Here is a 22709-nt window from a genome sequence, read left to right on the forward strand (position 1 = left end):
AATGTATACAAAATTATTTGCCTAAATAAATTTATTGGTCAAATGATTTATTGACTTTATTTTCTCAATTAGTAGCATTGTCAAAATTTAATTTTTAAGCTCTTCTATGGGTATAATTAAGTGCAGTTAACATTAAAAGGCATTCGAACTCTTTATGTGGCCAAGATACCTAGATAACTTTGGATAGCTTCTGGGTCAGCTTTCGTAAATGGAAATATATCTCAAGAGCTACTTGGACAAGCAGAATGAAGCTATGTTTTCTTAACTGTAGATTTCGGTGTGCTAGGTATTTCAACGAGTCTCAAACGCATCAATAGCAAGAATAATTGGCCTACTAAAATAGACCTAACTTCAAACATATGTACATGCACACATACATACATTAACAAGCATATTATGTATGTATGTGTGTGATATGTAAGTACACAATATGTACAGAATAATTTCTTTGAAACGAGCACATTGCAAACAAAACAAGAAGCAAAACAACAACCACGCATTAGATTGTTCAAAACCCGCTCAGCGAATTCACGATAATGAATGAAAAAGAACAGGTAAATTCTCATACATACATACACATACATACATACATAGTACATGTACACAATTAGGTAGTTGGTTGTTGTTGGTAATTGAGAGCAAAGCTTTTGATACTCGCTCTTACTCTCACGCGCTCTCAGTCTGTCAGTCTATCTTTCTCTTCGTACTCTCACTGACGAAGGTAGTCAAGTTGGCCACTACCAAGATCGTCGTTGTTGTGAAAGCGTTAAGCGCGGATTGCGGTCTTTCGTGTCTGTGCTGCGCAGTCAAGTAAACGACTAAAAGAAAACGAAAACTTGTATTTTGCAAAAACTGCAAAGAATAAACAGAACATAAATGTTCAGCTGTGAACATATTAAAAACAAATAAAAAACAAGAACAAGTAGTTGTGTACATACAAATGCATATAGCTGTATGCATAACTCTTGAACAATTTCTGCAAATATCTTCAATCAAAACAAACTTGTGTACCGAATGGCATCTCAAAATAAAGAAAGAAATGGTAATATTTTTTCTGTGAAAAAAGAAAGTTATTCATACATATGTATGTATGGGCATATTGCATTCAAGCTATACTTAAATATGCATGTATTCAAATTAATACAACTCGTGTCTATCAAAATAAATCTCACAAAATATTATTTATCGTGTGTACGTGTGTTTGTGAGCGCTAAAGACATTGTAATTTATACATTTCAATTTCAATTCGCATTGTTGTTTGTGGTGTTGGCAGGTCGGTTAAGGCATTTCTCTTGATTTACTAAGTACATACAAACAAGTAGTATGTACATTATAAATGTATTAGAGTGTATAAAGAATGTTTATTATTGCGACCAGGTGTAAATTAATTTAAATATGTTCTCGTTTTGAAAATAAGTAAAGGGGCTAACTAAAAAAAGCATCCGCGCTAAGAGGGAACTTTCCCTGATTATTTTCCAGTGGCAATATGCAAGTAAATTGTACATATGTATGTATGTACAAGTTAGTTAAATGCGTATATTTAGAAAACAAGATGTGGGTATTTCGAAGTCGTTCACTGCTTGCATTTGCATTTGAGCTTTGGAATGTACAAGACACACACACAAGATTGTATCTGGCAAAGAAGAGCTTAAGCTTGCGTGATATTTTAATGCAACAACTATAACGTGAGAAGTACTTGATCTAACCTACATAATATGACCTTCATTAATGCTTAAAATACAAAAGAATTCGGTGTTGTAAATTTTAAATACAAATATGTTTAACATGCGCTTATGTTTATTTTTACAGATTAATTGAAATGGGAAACTCGGGAAGTGCTCACAATTTACATAACGAGCGATCTATTAATGATCATAACACCTACTATCAGCCAACATTTCAACAAACCTTACATCGTCAGTACCAGACAAACAGATCTGGCTTTAGATCTAGCCCAAATGGTGCGCAGCGTAGTTTGACTACAGAATGGCGTAGATCATATCCATCTGCAGGACCCAGAGTGCCCAAACTACCAACGGACGGACAAATTAAGGTGCTGCCTGAACTAGATAAGCGGCTACATCTGCGAGCCACAACAAATGGTGCAATACTTAACTCTGGTGGCACAATAAGTGGACGAAAGTTAAATGAAAATTCTTTTGTAAAAAGTCCAAATGCACTTAGTCAACGTTCCCAAACATTCATAAACGAACCTTCATCCAGTAAAGATGGTCTTTATAAGAAAGCGGAAGCACATCCTGAATTTACGCGTTCACAGACGTTGCTCTACGTTAAGGCCAAGACCAATGAACCAGCTTTACAATCGACCAAGTCGAACTTGTCGCGAATGCAGAGACATACATATTCAGAGCCCGAGCTTATCAATAAACTCAATAATGAAGGTGATATTTCCAAATCAACTGCAAATATGCTGGATCCCTTGTCTAGGCCAAGCAAGCGGAGCAAATATACCAAAAAACGAAGAGCTCCCGAGGCACCAGCATTGGCTAGCATGGGAAACACTTCATCATCAGTAGGCACAGATGTTGAGGTTCCACGCAATACGGCCAGCTCTGCGGATCAGCCGAAGCCTATGCATTTTGCAAAAAATTCAGATCGTATGAGCAAGATTAAGCCACACACATCGTCATTAGCACAAAATCAACATCAAAATACAACATTTAGTCGAGGCAATCAAAATCGCAACTCTGCGAATGTCAACCATGCGCAGAGGAGCCCAAATGAGCCACCCAAGTATGTCTATCGTAGAGAAAAGAGCTCAGATGCCATACTCTTAAAAAGTAGAAATTCTGCTGGACATGGACATAGTGAGTTAAGAAGAACTACAACAAATGATGCAGAGCAGCAGCCGATCAGAAGTAATGCTGTTCAAAGCAAGCTGAAAACAACGAGTACTAATACCAATTTTATGCAAAAAGAAAAGGTGGAAAAGCTAATTATACCCGTGCAAGCTGATAAGGTGCAACGTACATTTTATTTTGGCATGGACATGCCAACGCCGGCTGAAGATGTCAAGCAATCTGCTGCTCTTACTGGTAGCCTAATCTTAATACATAATTATAGCTATATTTTTTAATAATTTTATTTTGTCGTCCTTTAGTTGATGATAAGCAACAAGTTGATGTCAGCCAGTTAACACTCATGCCTAGCTATGACATTGAGTACAAAAAACCCAGCAATCAAGAGGAGAGTCATGATGATAATGGACTACTAGTGCATATACACCCCACATTGCCACGTCGGCAAATTGAAACACCTTCCTTTAGCCCCGCACTGGCTTGGCGCTCGCTTGTCGAGGAGCAAGATCGGTTGGACAAAATGCGCAAAATGCAAGCAGCTGTCAACAGCTGTGAATCAACTGTAGCTAGTGAAAAGCCCATACTGCCTAGCTGTATCTCTCATGCGCGTCAGCTTAGTAGACCAAATCAAGTACATGCCGCCTGGACACCCGAACAGGATCTTGCCGAAGAAAAGGATGATCGACACTTGAACAATCTCATACAAGATGACTCAAGCTCTGACGAATATAGATCGAAATGTGAAGACGGCTTTCTTTTTTATGGTAGCAAGACTCTAAAGCCAAGTCAGGACAATACAACAAATCTTCCCATTCATACGTTTAGTCTGTCGCTGCCAAGAGATGCGCACATTAACCATACACGCAGCAACACGGATAGGTTAAACGCTGGTGATGTACGCTCAATTTTAGACTAAGCTATCATAAGTCAAGCTAATGTAACTCTTTACACAAAGGTATGCATTTACAAAAGCCTACAGAAGTCAAAGCCAGACTACACTGCGCATAAGAATAGCTCGGCAACTGCCTTCAGCCCAAGAAACTCTGGCTCACGAGGGCAGATCCACTCAAGCAATTTCGAGGGCTCCAACAACTGGTTGTTGCATAAGAATAACAGTGGCGTGAAGCACACAACAAAGCACTTGGACTATTTTGACAAGGAACAGCGACTGGTGTCCATTGAGCCGCAGTCTATTACATATCTGACTGGTGGCAAGCATGTGATGTATTTGCCGGGCAGCGATAACCAAGCAGCTGCTTCCTCCCGACCACACATAAATGTTGAGACGGACAATTCAGCAGGCACTCAACCAAAAAATCAAACAAACCGCCATTTTAAAAGCCGACAACGACATGTACCGCAAAGTCTTCAAGACGAGACACCAATTTTTCCATTAAAGGTATGCAGCATAAAAAAAAAGTGGTTACTCCATTGTATTTAAATGCTTTTAACACCATAGTCAACGCATGAACAGAGCTTTAAATTAGACGAGGAAAAGCCATTCCATCAACGATTCTCATTTAATAATCCCGTGCGACTCTTGGAGAAAAGTTTGCGCATTGAGAAATCTACAAAGTCCAACAAAATTGAACGAAGCTTAGCAGGTGAGCTGGAAGCTCTGAAAAAGTAAGCTGACTTATTATTTGAATTGTACTTACGACGGCTTTAAATGAAATCCAATTGTTATTATTTTAGGGTAGAGGAAGACTTTCAACGAAATCGTGCCAATGAAAAGGAAAATATTCAGCATCAGCTGCGTCTGCATTTTGGAAACGAAAGTGAACAATATCATAGTCTGCCAATATCACGAGTCGTCGATGGCTTCTCAGCTTTCAATCTAAATGATACGAATAATAATTTATTCTGTCGTGATGATCCTGAGGGCTGCGTATCGAATGTACCTTTTGTCAGCCATGAAAGTGAAGAACACAAAACAGTCTTTGGTGCAACTAATATGTTAAGCTAGTGACAAAAATATAAATATGTAAATAAAACACGTTTAAAAAACGAGAACTGACAATTTTATTTATTTAGATCTAAGCATATTTTAAAGAAGTAGCAGTGTGTGCGCGAAATTATTTGCTCGATATCAAGGCAATCGATAGTTGTCCAAACAGCTGATGTTAAAAAAATCGCATATCTCGCATATTTATTGACACAAAAATACACAAATAACTATGGAAATTTTAAAGAGCATAAATAATAAGGAAATACTAATGGAGGTAATACTGAAACTTAGTAATGTTAAATCGTTATTAATAATTTGTATAATGCATTCAACAGGTTCTGCATTTGTCGATTGAATTTTTAATTGGCAATATTAACGACCAACAAACCCTTCGTTTATCACACAAATACGGATTTCAAAATCCTGACGACTTTCTCCTGGCAACGCGTACTATATCTAAATACTATAAGCACTGTTGCACAGATAATGATGAAGCTGAGCTATCGGAAAAATTATCTTACTTAAGCCCTGAGCTTAGGCCGTTGGTGCCACTGGTGTTGGCAGCCAGATTGGATGCTGTGGAGCATGCTCTTGGAAAATGTGAATACTTCAAGAAGAATGTAAAATTAGTTGTCTCCTTCTCCTGGGACACCAGATTATTGTTGGGCGACAGCAGTTACCGTAGTAATGTACGCCAAGTGGCTACAGTTAATTTAAATTGTCGTTCCAATACACGCCAGGATGTGCTCTATTTCGAAATGAGCTTGGATAAGCTATGCGAATTTATAGAAGTATTAGAAAAAGTTTTTAATGCAAACAAGTTAGCAAATAAATAAATTTATTAAGTCAAGTCAAGGACGTTTCCAAAATGTATTGTACTTTAAAGCTGTTAGGGAGTGTTCAGGTGGGTTGTGGACAGGAATTGTAGACCTTTTAATAAATGGATATATTAATATATTTGACAAATAATGAATATTAGGTATAGCTGTAGCATTTATTATAATTTTGCATAACTTTAACTTAATACGCCAATGGGCATATTATTAGAGGTTGAGCCAATTTATATTACATATTGGACTTTACATCTTATATATTTTTGTCAATTTAGGAAAGTTTATGTACATTTGTTTATTTTATTCAAAAAGTGATAAATTCATGCTGGATTTTTTTATTTATTTATGAATAATATGGTATAACAGAAACAAAGTCATATACACATGTATAACTATAGGATAAGATAAATTCATTTAAATAACTTTATAAAAATAATTTACATTTAAACTTAAAATATACATATGTTGTGTTTATGCATTTTAAAATATTTTATAAGCGAATTATCCAGACAATTCTTTGGAGTTTCGTGTGTATTTTTGCTTAACTTAGGTATATACATTTTTTAATAAAGGCAAACTTCAAGCAGGCAGCCCCATTTTGGGTGCGCATTTCCATATCCAGAGCGTATAAAATAGTACAGCGATGGCTGTAGATACTCGCTTACTCAGCTGATACCTGGTGCCAAATATTGATTCTTGTAGTAATACGCACAGACGCCAACAACAATCGATATAGCCGTAGTCACAATCACTGATTTCGGTGTTAATATCTTCATAAACCATGTTTTACTCGCGCTATAGCTGGGTTTGGAAGCTGCTGCGCGAGAAATACGTTTTCGCTTTTCCTCCAGTTGACGCTGCTCTTTCCTAAACATGAGAATAAAATATAAAGACGGCTATTAAACATTAAAGGTCTTGGCTTACTCTAAGCGTATAAGTTCCTCCACTTTCTTTTCTATGACAGTCAAACTATATTTATCATATAGTTTACTCGACGTTTTCAAAATATCTTCAAACGGCAAATCATCTGGCAGCTACAAAATAAGATTTTACATAAGATTACATATAACCAACTTGCTACAGCCTAATAAAATACCTTGGAAAGAAGGCAATGCACAGACGCCATATCACAATCCTCTTTCACTATTTCATCCGCGCGGTATAATAGTATAGCGGCTGTTACAAATATAGCTGTGTACATGGGTGAGGCTAGAAAATAATCGTACAATCGCACTAGATCCTTGTATGAGTTCAGACTGTGTCCAAACCAGGTTAAATACCAAGGCAGCGCAAAAAGTGTGCCCACTGATGAGCGTTGCAGAAATTCAAAGAGTTCAGGTTTTTCAAACTGCACCACAGGCCACATAAACATGAGCCGCCGCTGAGTTGCCTCCATGGTTTCCTCCATGCATTCGGAAAAATGTGTGGTGGACAGCTGTTCCATTATGGCATATGCCACTTCTTCCCCAGCGACTAATAGGAATGTGACGGCCACGTCATGATAGCCTTGATAATAACGCAAATTTGGGTACTTATTGATTACACGCAGTATAAGCACTGTCAACTGGTCCTGCAATGCTATACGTTGTTCGTAGGGAATACCCGGCGGGAACCGTTTAAGTGAGCGATTCACATCCAGCACAACTTGATTGTACTCCGGGTGACTTTGCAGCTCATCGAGAGTGGGTGCGCGCTCTAAGCTATGTACATCCACACCAGCTAATTGTGGCCATAAAATCCGTCTTAGGTCATCGTTTACCAAGCCATAATCACTAAGAGCCAACTTGCACAGCTCTTTCAGTGGAATATTTTTGTTTGGGTTCTCCAGAAGTTTTTCCTCAATCTCCAAGCGTTTACTGCGCTCATCTTCGTTTTCGGGAGCTACAATAACATACAAATATAATCAACAACATATGGCAAGCAAATTACGAATTTTATTTGTCATACATACGTATTTCGAAACTAAGTGGCAGGTGATCGATTTTTACTTCGTCATCAGCGCCCATCGTTAAAAGTGTTGTTTATGCGCGTTGTACCAATATTGGGTGATTGTAATCTTTTTATTTTCTGAGATAGACTTTGTATCTACAGAGTAAAACTTTTTTCTTCACATTTATCAACGAACATTGGTACAGCAATAATAGGTAACATATATTTTTGCACTGCACACAAAAGAAAAACAAGGTAGTGCTTAATCGACTGCAAGTACTCGATTTGTGGTGTTATCGACAGGTTTTGTGATGACACTGTATACAGCCGATTGGCATCCAATATAACTGGATTCAACTAATTCAAATTTAATTTATTTTTATGAACAAAAGTTACGAACTTGGAAAATTTGCAGGTTTTGGATATTTTACATATCCTTATGTGTTTCAAACAAACATTTTATATTTGAAATTGATTTATTAATTTATTTTTCTGGCTTTGAAGTAATAAAAAATTAGGCTTAGTTGTAGATTTGTTAGTATATCTAAGTCTAAATAAATACATATGTATATACAGATAATAAGAGTGGTTACTATAAAAAGTCTTCGTTCTTTTGTTGTGCACTTTGTTGGTTCAGAATTTCGAAAACAAAATTTCTGAATTGTTTTGGAAACTATCCAATGATCATGTGGTAAAGTAATACGTACATATGTATATAGTTGATACATATATCTTGAGTAAGCGTAGTGAAAAGATTACTCTTGCTCAAATGTAGCTCAACTATGCATACGTTTAAATCAAATACTCACAACAAAATATTTGGATATTTTCGACTTAAATCGATGAAAATAGTTTCGTTAAATATAAATGCCAAAAGATGGACAAATTTAAAGATTCTTATTGGTAATATGCTTATAGCTTTAAATGTTAGAATAAAATCATCAGGGCGGGAGCGGGGGCGACCAAGGTGATTTTTAAATATTGTTCATATATGTAAGTTAATTACACGCATTGATTGGTTTTTATAATATAAGCATATAAGTTGTGGGTAAGTCTGAATTCATTAAGTCACTTACAATACATTCATATGTAGATTAATTATAATTAATAAAGGTTCTTGTTTTGTTAGCCACTATTGAATCCTTATTTTTTTATAATATTGATACACAAATATAAAAGCATCAAGTCGAATTTTATGTATGTATGTATTTATGTATACACATGTTTATGTACATAGATTTGGTGTGTAAATTTGTCTATTTATTTGTATTCAATTATGTTATTTTAGTTTGCTTAGTAAATGTCAGTTGCGATGCAATTATATATTGCGATGCAAATATATGTGTGTGTATATTTTTTAATTAGGTATAATAGTTATAAGTAATTATTAAATATAAAATAGTTAAAAAGATATTTTAAAAAATTTGTTTTTTGTTTTTTGGGATTTTCTTGTTTTTGTTTGTTATCTAAACATTATATACTTATACTATTGGAAATTTGTTGGTTTTAAACAGTAACATATATCTTTTATTTTTTTCTTGTTTTGATTTGAAAAAATAGAATCTTTAAATACTTAGGCTTTTATATGCGTGTTATATTGATTGCATCTGTTATTGATTCCCTTCTTAGAAGTTGTTTTGTATCATTCTCTATTTCAATTGGCGATATGCCCGCACTATGATCGTTCATGTACGGAGCATCTTCCTCCACAATTTTCTCAAGCAGTATGTCACCGGAGTTATTTAGTCCTGGGAGATGTTTAAACAACTTAAAAAATATTATTCAATTCGCTAGTAAAGGCTCTACTAAATAAAAATGTAACTAACCATTGCGTCCCACTATCTGACTATTTGACATACTCTCTGTAGCAGCACAATGTACCACGGCAACATCTGTAGGCGAAGCGGAGCCGTTGCGTCCACTTTTTTGTAAAGCCACCGCCTTGCGGGCGTGACGCGTAGTTAACACTCCTGTTTCCACATCCCGCTCAAGCCGATGTCCTACGAAATACGGTTGTGCTTGATGGCAATACAATAAACACGAAGTGTTGACTTACCTGACCGCGATCTGGTTAGCTGACGTTGCACATAGTCCTCGAGGTCTTCTTCCTCTTTGCGACTTATCAAGCAGTTTAAAACTAATAAAAATAAACCCAAGCCAAACGAAAACAAACCAGTGCAGGTTACTTCATTCCACCACGCAGTACTAGAGCCTATGTGTAAAAAACATTTTTTAAATTTAAATATACTTTTTCAAACAAAGATGTTCTTACTAAATACGTTCCAGGACATGGCCTCATCGGGAATGATGCCAGCACCACATAAGAAGACACCAAAAACAATAAATACAATACCAATGTGCAGCATTCCAATACTTGTGACGACCTAAAAGAAATATTAAATATTCATATATCTAAAGTTAACTTGACATATTTGCTTGCTTATTAACCTGACTATCCAGCATGCCTGGTCCCGGCTTGACTGCATGATGTGGATGGTGATATTTGCGTCGCACAGATCCACTGGGTGAATGAAAGGTTTCACCGCTTTCTGAACTCTGGGTACTATAACGTCGCTCTCTGGCTCTCTTCTGTTCATCGCGGCGCTTTCGCTGGCGCTTAATGGCCATTGCCGAGTGGATGCCCACGGAATGCATGTTTTAGCCTGATAAACAATAAGACAACATTATATGGATGAAGTCAAATAAAAATCTGGTACAAAAAAATTTAAAAAAGAACCATCTTCAAACTTATGCTGAAAACTTGTCCATTGATTGCCATTGTATGAAGCTTGAATGACTCAGCTACAGTCTGTATTTACCAAATAAAGGATAATCTGGTTGCACAAGTTTTAATAGCGCACAACAAAGAGTTATACTAACGCAAATACGCTATATGCATTAATATACCTTTTATAAGGGTTGTTGCTAGCAACCGTTAATAACCCATTGTTGCATTGCTACCGGCGCCACACACGGAAATCTAATTACACTTTCTAAATCACAATCTATTAACGGTCGTTCCGGCAATGCATTTACTTTTCTAGCACTGGCCGCTTTTGAGTGGAGTGTATGACTTCAGCAACCCCCAAAATGAACATATGTACATACACAGATGTACACTTTTTTTTGCTCAAACAGAGCTATAAAGTACTAAGGCACTACTACTATATGCACATTGTGTCCATGTGTCATGTTACTCACCTTTATATGTAGTACGATTATCCTTAATAACGTTAAGCTGTCATCTAATTGTTAACTTAATATCATATCACTTTGCACATAGCGGGGATTACATATATGAATAATATGCATATGAATTAGATATGTATATTTTAGCTTAGTTGGGTGCATTCATAAACTTAAACTAGTTTAGCTGAAACGCGAAGTTATTTAAAACATGTAAGGCATATTAAATTTCATTTAACAAGCATATGTACATAAATACATAAACAATATGCATCAGCTTTAATGCATATGCATGTGTAGTTGTTATATATGAATTTTAAATTATGATTCAGTATCGATTTTTGTTGTTATTCGCACAAGTTTCTATTTCGTCAAAGCAGACTCTTGTATTTTTATACACTTTTCACTGATTGAAATCTCGACTTTAAATGTATACATTGCAATATAATTATATATGCATCAACATATGTACATGTATGTATGTATGTATGTACACTTGTATGGTTAAATTGTAGTTTTAGTGGATTTGTTTTATTTACAGCGGAAAGCGGAGGACTCGGCCTGTGAAAATGCTGCACTTTGCAGTACTAACTGCTGTTTGTGAATTTGTGTCACGAACGGCAGCCCAAATATCCTTTGGAATTCATGAGAAAGCTCATTCTCTCACACTTTTCACGCACATTCTCTCTCGAAAGCTTCTTTGAAGAGTGGTTGCTATATACAATAAACAAAAACCGGGAGCTTTTTTATTATCAATGCGTTTCTTTATTGCCAAGGGAAAAATAGAACTTAAAGCAAATTCAAAATATAATACTCAAAGCAGAACTTCAATAAATAAAATATTCAAAAATATATAAGCTAGGCTGTTTGAAAATATAAATTCAGCCATTAACTGCAGTTGTTAATGTGTCTAATGCAATCGCCTGCACTGCTAAATGTCAGCATAATGTCCTGTAAGGTCTTCAGCTTATCTAAATATAATTTGTGTGTTTTGCTGTTGGGGTTTCTGTACTTGACACCGTCTATTAGTTTCGAATTAATATACGATAACCAGAACACATTCGTCTTTGGCGCATACTTTGACCAGTCGTTTCTTAAAAGAAAGTTTATTTAGTACATGCACGTGTTTTATTACAAAAATTAAAAAAAATATTTAAAAATTCACTTTACTCACTTGAGTTCATCCCGCATCATGCGGTAAATGTCATATTGATAATCTCCGGTGGCCTCAAATAACTCTTCGTCCACGGAGAGGTCATTGTAGTGGCAATTCTCATCCACAGTAACCCTTGATAAGGTATAGTCAATGATTGTCAATTTAATGCCTTTTGTCTTAACCGAAAGGTCTTTCCCATTAAGTTTATAAGCCAGTTCTCTGTTGTCGGTTTTTTCGATGAGTATATTGCCCCAGTGCAAGTCCCGATGCTCAAATTGCAATGCTTCCTCACCAACTGCCAGCGCCGATGCGATCTTGTGTTAAAAATGATTAATTAATAATAAGAACATAAAAAACATTAGTGTAAATGTAACCTGCTGGAGTGCGTAATAAGATTGTTCGGCGTTTAAAAATGTAAAAATGTTGATAAATCTGTGCCTGCATATTTTAATTCCAGCACTATGAACAGTTGGCTATCTGAAAAAATCTCGGGATGTTCGTTCTCAGACTCTTTCGCTGAATCAAAGTCTTCCCAAAGATGTATTAAATGATCCGGATAATGTCCTTTGACTAAGCATACCTAGATAATTTGTTTAAAGTGATTAAGTGACTAACTATTAAGTACAACAAAACGCTTTGCTCACTCACATTATATATGTCCACATAGCCAAGCGTTGCATTTGCTTGATTATCGCGCAGATTACACATTTCTTTGGAAATTATAATTTCAGGCAATATTTGCTCAAACGTCTTTTGTGTTTCGCCATTAACTTGGATTTCACCCTCAATGGGTATCACTTTGAGAACAACATCTATTTCTGTACTATTCTTTGGCGTATATTTAAAAACCTCGCCATAAACTCCCTCTCCAATCTTTGATGAACCAATCATTTTCGATGCCGCATATGCTGTGCCAAATCTTAGCGCTCTACGCTGATTACAATATTTAAGTACTTGTTTCTCGTGACTTAATGGCATAACAGCTTCCAAGCTGGTCTTTACATTGACGGACTTACGACTATTTCGTATTGTAGCTTCTAAGTTAACTGCAGGTGTACTTTTTATGGGTAATGATTGCTTTTGGCCAGGATCGCTTCTGGGGGGCATGTCCTGCTGATGACATGTGCGCCGCCAGGTGATTAAGTTCTTTTGCCATTTTCCCGGTTGTAGTACAAGTGAGGATCGGCGAATCTCAGCTAAGACAGTCTTAGTTCGTTTGCGGTCGGCAACAGCAATTTGAGGCTTATCTACGTTGGGTTTAAAGCAAACTTGCTTTGTCTTACGTATTGGCGCCTCTGCATTTTCTTAGTAAATTTACATTATTAAAATACAAGTTAATAAATTCATTGCAATTAATTTACCTTTGACTTCTATCATCTTAGGATTTAAATCAGCTATCAGTCCATCCAGTTTAAGCCCGCCAATAGGTGATAATGCGCAATCAAATAGCATCGACCGCAAACGTTTGGGACAAGGAGTGGAAATCGAAGAGACATTGTTAGCTGTAAGTTTCATATTTGCTGAAGGTCCTGGAGTCTTAGGCTCCAAGAGGTTTGGGTGCGACACATTGCTGACGCTCAATAAGTTGGAATTGCTATTTTCGACGCTGGAGTCAAAGTTGAACGATCTTCGAACATTTCTCTTAATTATGTTAAGCTCACGGAGTTGTCTGTTAACACAAGTAAAGATTGCCATTTGTTTATTCTTTATCAAATGCTCAGTGTCACTTACGGGCGCGGGTCCAATAATTTATCAAAAGAGTCTTTCCAAGCGTCATCTGGTAAAGTAATGTTCACGCTGTCCATTCTGAGTTCTGGTTCTTACAAGAAGCACTCGCTTTCATTCAGAATTCAATTGCATTACATTTGTTTTTATTATGTATAAAATAAACAAGCATCTGTTTTTTTCAAAGTAAAATCACTTTTCATTAGGGTTGTTGCAGAGATGTCATAATACCGATATATCGATAGATATTTCATGCAGTACACATAGATTATTTACCCTTGGTCACACTGTTTAACGTCTATTTTATTTCAAATTAAAATATGTAATGTAAAGGCATAGACAAATACATAAAAATAATGGACAATTAATTTTAGGAATTGTAAAATTTGTATAGGAAAATATTTCTCATTTTGTAAGTAGATTGCTTAACAATTTGATTTGTAATTGGAAAAATATAAATTATTGAAAGCTAATGGTAAAAGAGCAATGTCGAACCACTGTGCAATAGGAGACTTGACATTGACATTCATAGATTATGAAAGATAAACAAATAATGCATTGTAAGAAATTGCTGAGATCGGAGTTACTAGAGAAAAATACAGTTTCAAATTTCGTTTCATATGTAAGATTGTAAATACGCAGAAACTTTATTAACAAAGGGAAGCAATAACACCACCAATACAAATATATGTACATAGTATGTACATATGTATGTGCATGTTTATGTATTTTCACGTGCAAAGACTTTTAAATGATTTAAGCTAAAATTAAGATTGGCGGGTTGATAAACAAACTGGAATGTGAAATACGCGCTTTCCCAACTAAGATATACCCAGCTTTTCATGATGTTGCATGATATGAAATAATGTATACAGGGTATTTTTTGTTACATACTAAACTTTTGTTTGATTCGGAAATAGGATTGTTACAAACCGTTATTCTATTTTAAGACCTATAAAAATTTGTTAATCAGGTTTTTTAGCTGTGAACATACATATGTACATTGTATGTCATTTCAAAAATTAAATAAAATTTATCAATGAATGCTTATTAGGAATGTCAAATAAAAATTCTTTGCTGTTGTATGTTGTGAATGCTTGTACATACATATGTATGTATGTAAGCAAACGACTTAAAAATACCCTTTCTCGAAATTGCAATGAGTATCAAGAAACAGTTATCTGTTGATTAAAAGCAAAACGAAAATAAATACCTGTTCGGCTTAAATAACAAATACCATGATTATACATAGGTATACTAAAATACACACACACATATATGTATGTGGATCATTTGATTTTTAACTTTTATTGATATTAATTTTTACTGGCGCTATAATTCGCTATTTTTGAATGTTATTTTTCATATTTTCAAATACATACTCATGTAATATGTACATATGTATGCATTAAATGTTTGTATCTGGTTTCTCTCAGCCAAATTTGTGGAGTATGCAAATAAGTATGTTCCCATGTGTGTTTGCATACATACATATGTATGGATGTAAGTAGTAATACGTATGCAATATTATTGCATTCAAAATAATAACAACAAACGCATACATATTCACGTCTCTTTTTAATTTATATTTATTTTTAAGAGAGCGACGCCTGCCGCTGTTGTTGTTATTCTTTCTGCTGTGTTTATTATTATGATGAAACAGTGTAGAGGTAATGAAGAAGAACTGTTTTTGACGATGCCTGTGCTTTAGTCGCTGCTTCTGGACAGTTTTGACAGGCACGGAGAATATGAAACTTGTTCCGAAAAGATCGCTCATTATTTTATGCTCGCCGCGTACAGTTTCAGTCAATTATTAAGCTTCAATCGGAATACAACTCAACTCACGATAAGTCGTTCATTCGAGTGCCCGAGTACATCTGTATTAACGGGAATACTCAAAAGGTGTTAAGTTTCAATGTGATTGTGTGGAAGAAACCGTTGGATTTTGATCAATAAACACACGTGTAATACCGGCAAAACTGAATGTGTTTTTTTTTTTTGTTTTGGTGCTTTATTTCGACAATTTAATGGCAAATTAATTGTGATCTATTAAAACGGAGAAATATAAGCCATAAATATATTTGTTCAGGCATGTGCGTTTATATGCACTAAACTGCGTATATCTACATTTATACATATATAGTGCTTAGAAAGAAACAATCAAATTATAAAAAAATATATTTAAACAGAACGACAAAAACATCAGACCGAGTATTTTTATTAAGTAAATATATATGCCATACAATACAAATATAAAAAACAAACAGCTTTATTAAAATTTTATTTTAAGAACATAACAGTGGGCGTTGATCAGCTGAAACTAAACGGTGGCACCATGGAACCATAATTTGCATATCTGAATGCTAGGAATTTAATGTAAGTTTATAGTGAATAAGTATCTACATATGTATGTATATGCATACACACATATGTAGTTATGTATGCATTCATGTACATGCCTAGACGCCGTATACACCTTTTTTATTGGTTTGTTTATGATGCAAGACGGTAGTAAAGATAAACTTTAGAGAAAATAAAAATAAGATATGTGCATGTAGAAGTTCTTATATGCTATATTTTATTATAAGCACATATGTACATATTTGCAAATGCTTCTTCAAACAAATGTTTAGTATGTTTTAATTCGCAATATTTTTAAAAGTCAAGTGCTAGTTTAACTGCCTTATACTCTGTACTAATATTTATTTCTTTTCTAAAGTGCATTTACTTTTGTGCTATACAGAAAATTAATTTTATAGCTTTATAATTCCAAATCAAGTATTTTGATATCAACACTTTTATACGCGCTATAAAGTCCAAATTTAAAACGTCTGAGTGACTAATTCAATGGGTGTCTAGCAACTTAGCAATCATATTTTAGTATGCCATTTTAATTATATATATACATACATACTTAATGCGGAATAACCAATAGACAATTAATACAATCGCTAGTTGCATAAATCAAGAAACATTTTTTTTTTAAATTATCACAGGGTATACTAATTATACTCAGCTACGTACTGTATCTGAACAGTCAAGATTTCAGTCAAACACGTGTCACATTAAATATCGACTTTGTTAACCATAACGTTTGTACAATGCAACTTGAAATGTGCTTTTGTTATTATTTTCTCTGCTAAAAAGCAATTTTGCTGGTGAGAATCGTTTCGTTTAAGTCACACTTGATTAAATGTTTATTTACTTGTATATATTTAAAGTTAAAAATAAGTATAGCTTGGCTGAAATGGGCAACAAGCTAACTGACTAAGCACTAGACCGGTGGCTATTTAAACATATCTATATATCTTTATTTGAGCAACAAATCCTTATCCATCCTAGACATTATTTAGTTAAGATAATTATACACAAAAATTTGTACCAAAAGCGTTCATTATATTAAGTATATTAATTATATGCCAAAAGCTTTTAAGATGCTAGCTTTAATTTAAATAAATTTTATTAGAGGATTGTTTGACAGGCATTATTTTGATATTATGTTTGCTAATCATTTATTTCTTGCCTATCTCCAATAAAGTAGACTTGAGCACAGGTGATTTTGTTTTGTTTTTCATTTGTTTTATTTATACGCAAACTTAAGAATAGATTTTATTATTGCTTTAAATTCCATAAAAACGTTATGTTCTGTCCGGCTTTATGTCAGTAGTTCGTGCCAAAAATTTTTGTTTTGTTTTGCTGATACTTGCGATTGTTAAGAAGGCGGAAGGTTTTCATTTACACATTCCGTTTCATGATATGCCAATTTGCTGTAAATACAATTGTAAACATATTAAATGTAATTCCAAGATTTTGAACAAGACAATGCTTCATAAGCATTTGGGCTGTTTGAGTACTACAAATGTATTCACATATATTCATTTTGAATTTTGAATAATGTTGTTTTTACAGAACACAAACTGCACTGAATCCACAACAATGTTAATTTACCATAAGCATATATTTTTTGCACAGTTTGTGCTTTTAAGTTGTTTACTATTGTTTTCAACTGGAAATGCTGAAGAATTGTTTCAATGCTTCGAGGCAAATGGTGAGTGCTTTTATATTCAATACATATAGTAAATTCGCAAATTTAATTGAACACATATTTCAGCCAACATAAAACATGAAAGCCAATCAACGGGCATTGGCTTACAGGTGACCAATGCGCCCATGCATCAGGTGATGACACGCATTTTTCGCATATTTTTGACAGAGATTTTAGGTTTTGACAATGTGCAAATCATACCGTTGGAATTTGAGAACCCAAACAATTTGGTCAACTCTCTGGACACCCTGGACTCTGTCTAGTAATATAGCCAAGAATTAAAATCAAATCCAAACTATAATTCAAATTATTTGCAGCAACTATAAAAACTATAACATAAGCATGATCAATTTGCATGTTTGGATGACCGTCAATGTGTTCAGTGCGCATATGGAAAATGTTTATATCGCAGGCTCCTCGATAATGCCGGGTCGCTTTGGATGGTTCGTGCCCAGGTCGCTTGTTGCCGAAGATGAAAAGTCGTACAGCTTGGACTATGAAATCTTCAAGAGTTTGAACAGTACATATTACGAGCTATATGTGCTGGAGGATCACATCGAGCAGATGCTCAGGCGCAAAAGGTCAGTGCAATTGCTCCATAGGCTTAACTTTAAACTAATTTGCGTTCGTTGCTTACAGTGTTGAGCAATATATGAATCCCAAGTGTGTGAATCGCACATGTGCCACAATTCTGGCTGAACATCGCAATGATACGGATTTCATAAAATATGAATTGGAAACGATATATTTAAATGTATATTGGTTGGGTGACAAGCTGAGGGATACGATAAAGCAGCTGCCTGAGCAGTTGAGCGCAGGCAAAAGATTTTTAGTGCTTCACTGGGTGACTTCGGAACTCATAGATGAAAAGAATTACACACAAATCAAAATGCCGCGCTGTGAGGAGCTCGAGTATCTGCAGAAGACCAATTGCCGCTACGAGTTCACTCCCATACTGAAAAGCCATGCGCAGCGTTCCTTCGAGAACAAGCGATTGATGTATGCGCTGCGTAGATTCAAACTGGAGGATGCCGCTGTGGAGTACATACGAGCGAATTTGGGTAAACTACGAGAGCAGGGCATAGCTAGCACCCATTTGTATAATAAAGTGGCCTGCAATTGGCTGAAGAGTACGCAGAAATATCAGAGCTGGCTGTCGAAAGGAAAGATACCTCTGACGATTGGAGGCATATTCCCCATGAGCGACACAAGACGCGGCCATCAGAATATTACGGGCGCAGCTCTGCAGGCAGTCAGAGCAATAAATAATAATGCAACCATCTTGCCCAATTACAAGCTGACACTCAAAATCAACGATGGCGAGTGCAAGTCAGCGATGGTAATGAAGGCCTTTATACATTACTTTTATGCTGAGCATGACATGCTGGGTGTGCTGGGACCCGCTTGCAGCGAGACTGTGGAGCCCATAGCTGGAATATCGAAGCACATGAACATGCTGGTCATGTCCTATTCCGCCGAGGGCGCCTCCTACGTTGATCGCAGCGCCTATCCCTATTTCTTTCGCACCATTGGCTCCAATATTGAGTATGTGGATGCGTACGTTAAGATCATGCAGCAACTGGGCTGGAATCGTGTGTCCATACTGACAGAAGATGGCCATCAGTATGCAGAGTATATGACGCACATGGACAACAAGCTGAGGCTGCATAATTTCACGCTCAGCTTTAATAGAAAGCTTGAGAGCGACATTAGCGCTGAGGATATGCGTGAAGTGAGTAAAATCGGGTTTGAATTAATTTATAATTATAATGAATTTTGTATTTTAGCACTTGCTTAAGCTAAAGGAAGCGCAGTCGAGAATAATTATAGCTGATCTACGTATGGAAAATGCTGCTGTAGCCCTTTGTGAGGCCATCAAAATGGGTGTAAGTATAGCCGACTTTGTTATGCACTACTTCAACTAGAACTTTTCACATGCAGATGACTCAACGAGATGAATATATTTGGTTCTTGCCCACTTGGCTTTCCAAAGATTTCGTGCTCTGGAATCGCACAGTAAATGGTCGCTGCACAATCTCAGAATTTCGTCAGGTATTAAATATAAATATTTATGTTATCAACGTACTTCAAAAGTTTTTCTAGGCCATCGAGGGTCATTTCAGCATAAGGCACACGCCATTCGGAGCACCTGATGGGCAAATGCAGGAGGAAAAAACACGCCAAGCTTGGTTGGATGAATACGGCAGGGAATATAAGAATTATTCGAGCTATGTGGGATTCGTTTATGATGCCGTCTGGGCCTACGGCTTGGCCGCTCACAAGCTGCTGCAGGCGGATAAGCATGCCGTGAATCATTTGAGAAGTAAAGAGACCGTAAGCCAATTAACCAAACTGCTCTGGGAAACGGACTTTGTGGGCCTATCCGGTCGTGTTAAATTCGGGCAAGGCGAGTTTGGCGGCTCGCGCATCATTGATCTGGATGTACTGCAATGGCGGAACCGCCAGCTATGTGCTCGTCGGCAAGTTCCAGCCCCAAGTGGAGGGCAATGCCTCAACATTGCGGCTTAGCGGCGGCCATCTCGACTTTAACCGTAATGCCGTCTACTGGGTGAATGGCAAAGAGCCTGAAGATGGTCGCTATGACTGCAGGTTCTCCTACCTGGCGCGGTCGCTGCGCCTAAGCTGTGCTGTGGCCGAAATAGTGTTCATAGTTCTCATGTGTCTGGCGACTGTCGCGTTTATGACGCTAATCTCATTCTACTTCTGGAAGCAGCGCTACAATCGCAAGGTGCAGCACTCGGCGGAGATCATGAAGATGTTTGGCATTGATCTGATAACGCCATCGCGTAACAAAGTCAATACGCTGGACAAATGGGAGATAGCCAAGGAGAATGTTGTGGTCAATAGGCGGCTGGGCGAAGGCGCCTTTGGCACAGTGTATGGCGGTGAAGCATGCCTAGGCTCGGGCGACTGGACTGCGGTGGCAGTGAAGACGCTGAAGTCTGGTGCCAGCACTGAGGATCGCCTGGACTTTCTGGCGGAGGCAGAGGCCATGAAAAAGTTTGAGCACAAGAACATTGTACAGCTGCTGGCGGTTTGCCTGCAGAGTGAACCGATTTACACGATTATGGAGTTTATGCTGTATGGCGATCTGAAGACCTATCTGCTTGCCAGACGCAACATGGTCAACGAGAAGACTGGCGATGAATCGGACATTTCAGCGAAACGCCTGACGATGTATGCCTTGGATGTGGCCCAAGGCCTGGCCTACCTGGCGGAGCAGAAGTATGTGCATCGCGATATTGCCTGCAGGAATTGTTTGGTGAACTCACAGCGCGTGGTGAAGATTGGGGACTTTGGAATGGCGCGTCCCACCTTTGAGAGCGACTACTATTGCTTTAATCGCAAGGGCGTGCGCAAGTTGTTTCCCGTGCGCTGGATGCCGCCTGAAACGCTGTCCTTGGGCCTCTTTACGCCTTCGTCTGACATTTGGTCGTTCGGCGTTGTGCTCTTTGAGGTGATTACATTTGGCTCGTACCCGTATCAGGGCTTGACCAACAATCAAGTGCTGGACTTTGTCAAGGCGGGCAATACGCTGCAGATACCTCCGGGCGTTAAGCCACAGCTGGAGGCGCTGCTGCGCTCCTGCTGGAGTCAGGATGCCAGCAAGCGTCCCACTGCCCTCGAGGTCATTGACTATATCGTCAAGTATCCACGGCTTTTGACGCCAACAATCGACTGTCCCGCAACGGCCGTGCAGCTGCCTGAGATTGAGAGCGATGAAATGGAACTGCTGCCACCTGGACGCGCACGCAAGGGCACGCCATTGAATCAGGGCTCCAGCTTGGATTTGCTGCAGCCCTCGAAAAGCGGAAACAGTCTGCAACAACTCAATTTCAACCAGAGCGATGAGAACAGCTACGACAAGCTGGCCAATGCGGACTCTGGCACCGACTGCATGCAGCTCTGTAGCTCCGGCTCCTTTTCGGCCACTACGCCGGATGGCTATAGCATAATGTCGCCACTACTCAAGCATCAGACGCATGCTAAATCTGACACTAAGCCTAAGCTCCTACCTTAATGCCAATGCTACTTATATAGATACGTTTTAAGATCTCTAAGATTAATGGCCATTTACTACAAATTATGACATGAAAGTTAACTATTTTTTTGAAGAAGAAGAAGGTGCGTGTATACTAGAGAGTACCCTGCAGTGCGGCTGACTGGTTACCGGTCACCAGCTTTGCTTACAAATGTTTGGCGTTAAATTACTTAAGCTATAATTTTGATGAAATCGCCAATTGGTAGCAGCCGTACTGCAGGGTATTTTTACAATACAATATAATACATACATATGTATATGTATTTGTAAATTATATTTTCTGACTTGCAAGCTAAGCATTTAATATATAAGACTCTATTGCATAAGATACATTTAGAACTACTTGGAATCTTGTTACAAATATATTTTTTCATACTTTTTTATACATTTATTATTAAGTGTACGCATTTTTGCTATTGCATGCGTTAATTTTCTTTATTATGATAACGCGCTAAAACATAAATCTACACACTTATATACGCACACTTGCTTATATACATGTGTATTTACTTTTGTATGTATTCGTGTGTAAGTGGATCAACTTGGGAGTGCAACACTTGCAGCTTTGCGGTATTTAAAGGGATTTCATATGCACAGAGCGAGAAAAGTCATAAAATATGAATGGAATAGAGGCGAATGCACAATGAATCAACTGTTCTAGACTTGGGGCTGAGCAGGAGCTGCCTCTCTCTCTGAGTGTGTTGTGTGTGTGCTTATAAAACCAACTACACATACGCGTATAATGAATGTGTACACACACATGCACTTTGTCGCACACACACACAGTTGCAAGTGCGTGTTACAGTCTCCTTCTCTTCTCTTTCATCTGTTTTCTTCCTTTCTGTGTGTGCGTTGTGTGTGGTGTAACTGTATTCGTTAAATCTGTGAATTAGAAACATCATAATAATGACTCAGGACGTTATTTGAAATCACATACGGTTGAGCTACAGCCCGCGCCTGGTACAGCTCCGGCGTAGGTGTTGCGTTGCTGCTGTCGTCGTTGCG

At 37.2% G+C, this 22709-nt stretch overlaps 6 protein-coding genes across 9 annotated transcripts; 3 read left to right on the plus strand and 3 right to left on the minus strand.

Moving 5' to 3' along the window:
* Window positions 1–928: 928 nt before the first annotated feature.
* LOC108597959 (CG40439) lies at window positions 929–4822 on the plus strand. Of its 3 annotated transcripts, XM_017984585.2 has the most exons (7): window positions 936–1042; window positions 1810–2879; window positions 2940–3056; window positions 3122–3714; window positions 3775–4218; window positions 4279–4445; window positions 4515–4822. In XM_017984585.2, exons 2-7 carry the CDS (start codon window positions 1820–1822, stop codon window positions 4783–4785), a joined length of 2652 nt encoding a protein of 883 aa, XP_017840074.2. In that variant the 5' UTR covers window positions 936–1042; window positions 1810–1819; the 3' UTR covers window positions 4786–4822. The 3 variants fall into 3 exon arrangements, with proteins under 3 accessions (XP_017840081.2, XP_017840074.2, XP_017840066.2); XM_017984592.2 differs by having other exon boundaries at window positions 929–1042; window positions 1810–3056; window positions 4279–4423; window positions 4515–4605; XM_017984577.2 differs by having other exon boundaries at window positions 1810–3056.
* A 154-nt stretch (window positions 4823–4976) lies between these two features.
* Window positions 4977–5874, plus strand: LOC108604412. The gene is made up of 2 exons (XM_017993882.2): window positions 4977–5041; window positions 5103–5874. The coding sequence occupies exons 1-2, from the start codon at window positions 4997–4999 to the stop codon at window positions 5601–5603; spliced, it is 546 nt and encodes a 181-aa protein (XP_017849371.2). The 5' UTR covers window positions 4977–4996; the 3' UTR covers window positions 5604–5874.
* A 196-nt stretch (window positions 5875–6070) lies between these two features.
* Window positions 6071–7762, minus strand: LOC108600030 (TBC1 domain family member 20). The gene is made up of 4 exons (XM_017987356.1): window positions 7552–7762; window positions 6697–7481; window positions 6525–6634; window positions 6071–6467 (listed from the first exon to the last, which is right to left on the minus strand). The coding sequence occupies exons 1-4, from the start codon at window positions 7604–7606 to the stop codon at window positions 6266–6268; spliced, it is 1152 nt and encodes a 383-aa protein (XP_017842845.1). The 5' UTR covers window positions 7607–7762; the 3' UTR covers window positions 6071–6265.
* A 1310-nt stretch (window positions 7763–9072) lies between these two features.
* Window positions 9073–10771, minus strand: LOC108603795. 2 transcript variants are annotated; one of them, XM_017992896.2, is made up of 6 exons: window positions 10731–10771; window positions 9978–10192; window positions 9802–9913; window positions 9586–9741; window positions 9356–9529; window positions 9073–9277 (listed from the first exon to the last, which is right to left on the minus strand). In XM_017992896.2, the coding sequence occupies exons 2-6, from the start codon at window positions 10182–10184 to the stop codon at window positions 9111–9113; spliced, it is 816 nt and encodes a 271-aa protein (XP_017848385.2). In that variant the 5' UTR covers window positions 10185–10192; window positions 10731–10771; the 3' UTR covers window positions 9073–9110. The 2 variants fall into 2 exon arrangements, with proteins under 2 accessions (XP_017848385.2, XP_017848393.1); XM_017992904.2 differs by having other exon boundaries at window positions 9193–9296.
* A 768-nt stretch (window positions 10772–11539) lies between these two features.
* LOC108600815 (putative serine/threonine-protein kinase haspin homolog) lies at window positions 11540–13792 on the minus strand. Its single transcript, XM_017988604.2, is given in 7 exon segments — window positions 11540–11808; window positions 11890–12185; window positions 12246–12290; window positions 12293–12451; window positions 12520–13175; window positions 13233–13540; window positions 13603–13792. Coding segments are annotated over 7 exon segments (1743 nt in total). The 5' UTR covers window positions 13677–13792; the 3' UTR covers window positions 11540–11603.
* Window positions 13793–17740: 3948 nt separating this feature from the next.
* On the plus strand, window positions 17741–22010 carry LOC108594433 (retinal guanylyl cyclase 2). The gene is given in 7 exon segments (XM_017979607.2): window positions 17741–17903; window positions 17959–18222; window positions 18281–19373; window positions 19429–19527; window positions 19583–19693; window positions 19745–20101; window positions 20103–22010. Coding segments are annotated over 7 exon segments (3642 nt in total). The 5' UTR covers window positions 17741–17766; the 3' UTR covers window positions 21684–22010.
* The last annotated feature ends 699 nt before the right edge of the window (window positions 22011–22709 follow it).

This window comes from Drosophila busckii, chromosome 2L (genome assembly GCF_011750605.1).
Source record: "Drosophila busckii strain San Diego stock center, stock number 13000-0081.31 chromosome 2L, ASM1175060v1, whole genome shotgun sequence".
Classification (NCBI taxonomy): domain Eukaryota; kingdom Metazoa; phylum Arthropoda; class Insecta; order Diptera; family Drosophilidae; genus Drosophila; species Drosophila busckii.

Bases quoted from the DNA above. Each gene is read 5' to 3' on its own strand.
- LOC108597959 (XM_017984577.2), top strand. From the start codon at position 1,820: ATGGGAAACTCGGGAAGTGCTCACAATTTACATAACGAGCGATCTATT. The intron at 4,219-4,278 runs GTATGCAGCATA...TTAACACCATAG, and splicing joins CACCAATTTTTCCATTAAAG to TCAACGCATGAACAGAGCTT. The intron at 4,446-4,514 runs GTAAGCTGACTT...TTATTATTTTAG, and splicing joins GAGCTGGAAGCTCTGAAAAA to GGTAGAGGAAGACTTTCAAC.
- LOC108604412 (XM_017993882.2), top strand. From the start codon at position 4,997: ATGGAAATTTTAAAGAGCATAAATAATAAGGAAATACTAATGGAG. The intron at 5,042-5,102 runs GTAATACTGAAA...TGCATTCAACAG, and splicing joins ATAAGGAAATACTAATGGAG to GTTCTGCATTTGTCGATTGA.
- LOC108600030 (XM_017987356.1), bottom strand. From the start codon at position 7,606: ATGGGCGCTGATGACGAAGTAAAAATCGATCACCTGCCACTTAGTTTC. The intron at 6,635-6,696 runs GTATTTTATTAG...CTTATTTTGTAG, and splicing joins TGCATTGCCTTCTTTCCAAG to CTGCCAGATGATTTGCCGTT. The intron at 6,468-6,524 runs GTAAGCCAAGAC...TCTCATGTTTAG, and splicing joins GAGGAACTTATACGCTTAGA to GAAAGAGCAGCGTCAACTGG.
- LOC108603795 (XM_017992896.2), bottom strand. From the start codon at position 10,184: ATGCATTCCGTGGGCATCCACTCGGCAATGGCCATTAAGCGCCAGCGA. The intron at 9,914-9,977 runs GTTAATAAGCAA...TATTTCTTTTAG, and splicing joins CAGGCATGCTGGATAGTCAG to GTCGTCACAAGTATTGGAAT. The intron at 9,742-9,801 runs GTAAGAACATCT...TTTTACACATAG, and splicing joins CATGTCCTGGAACGTATTTA to GCTCTAGTACTGCGTGGTGG.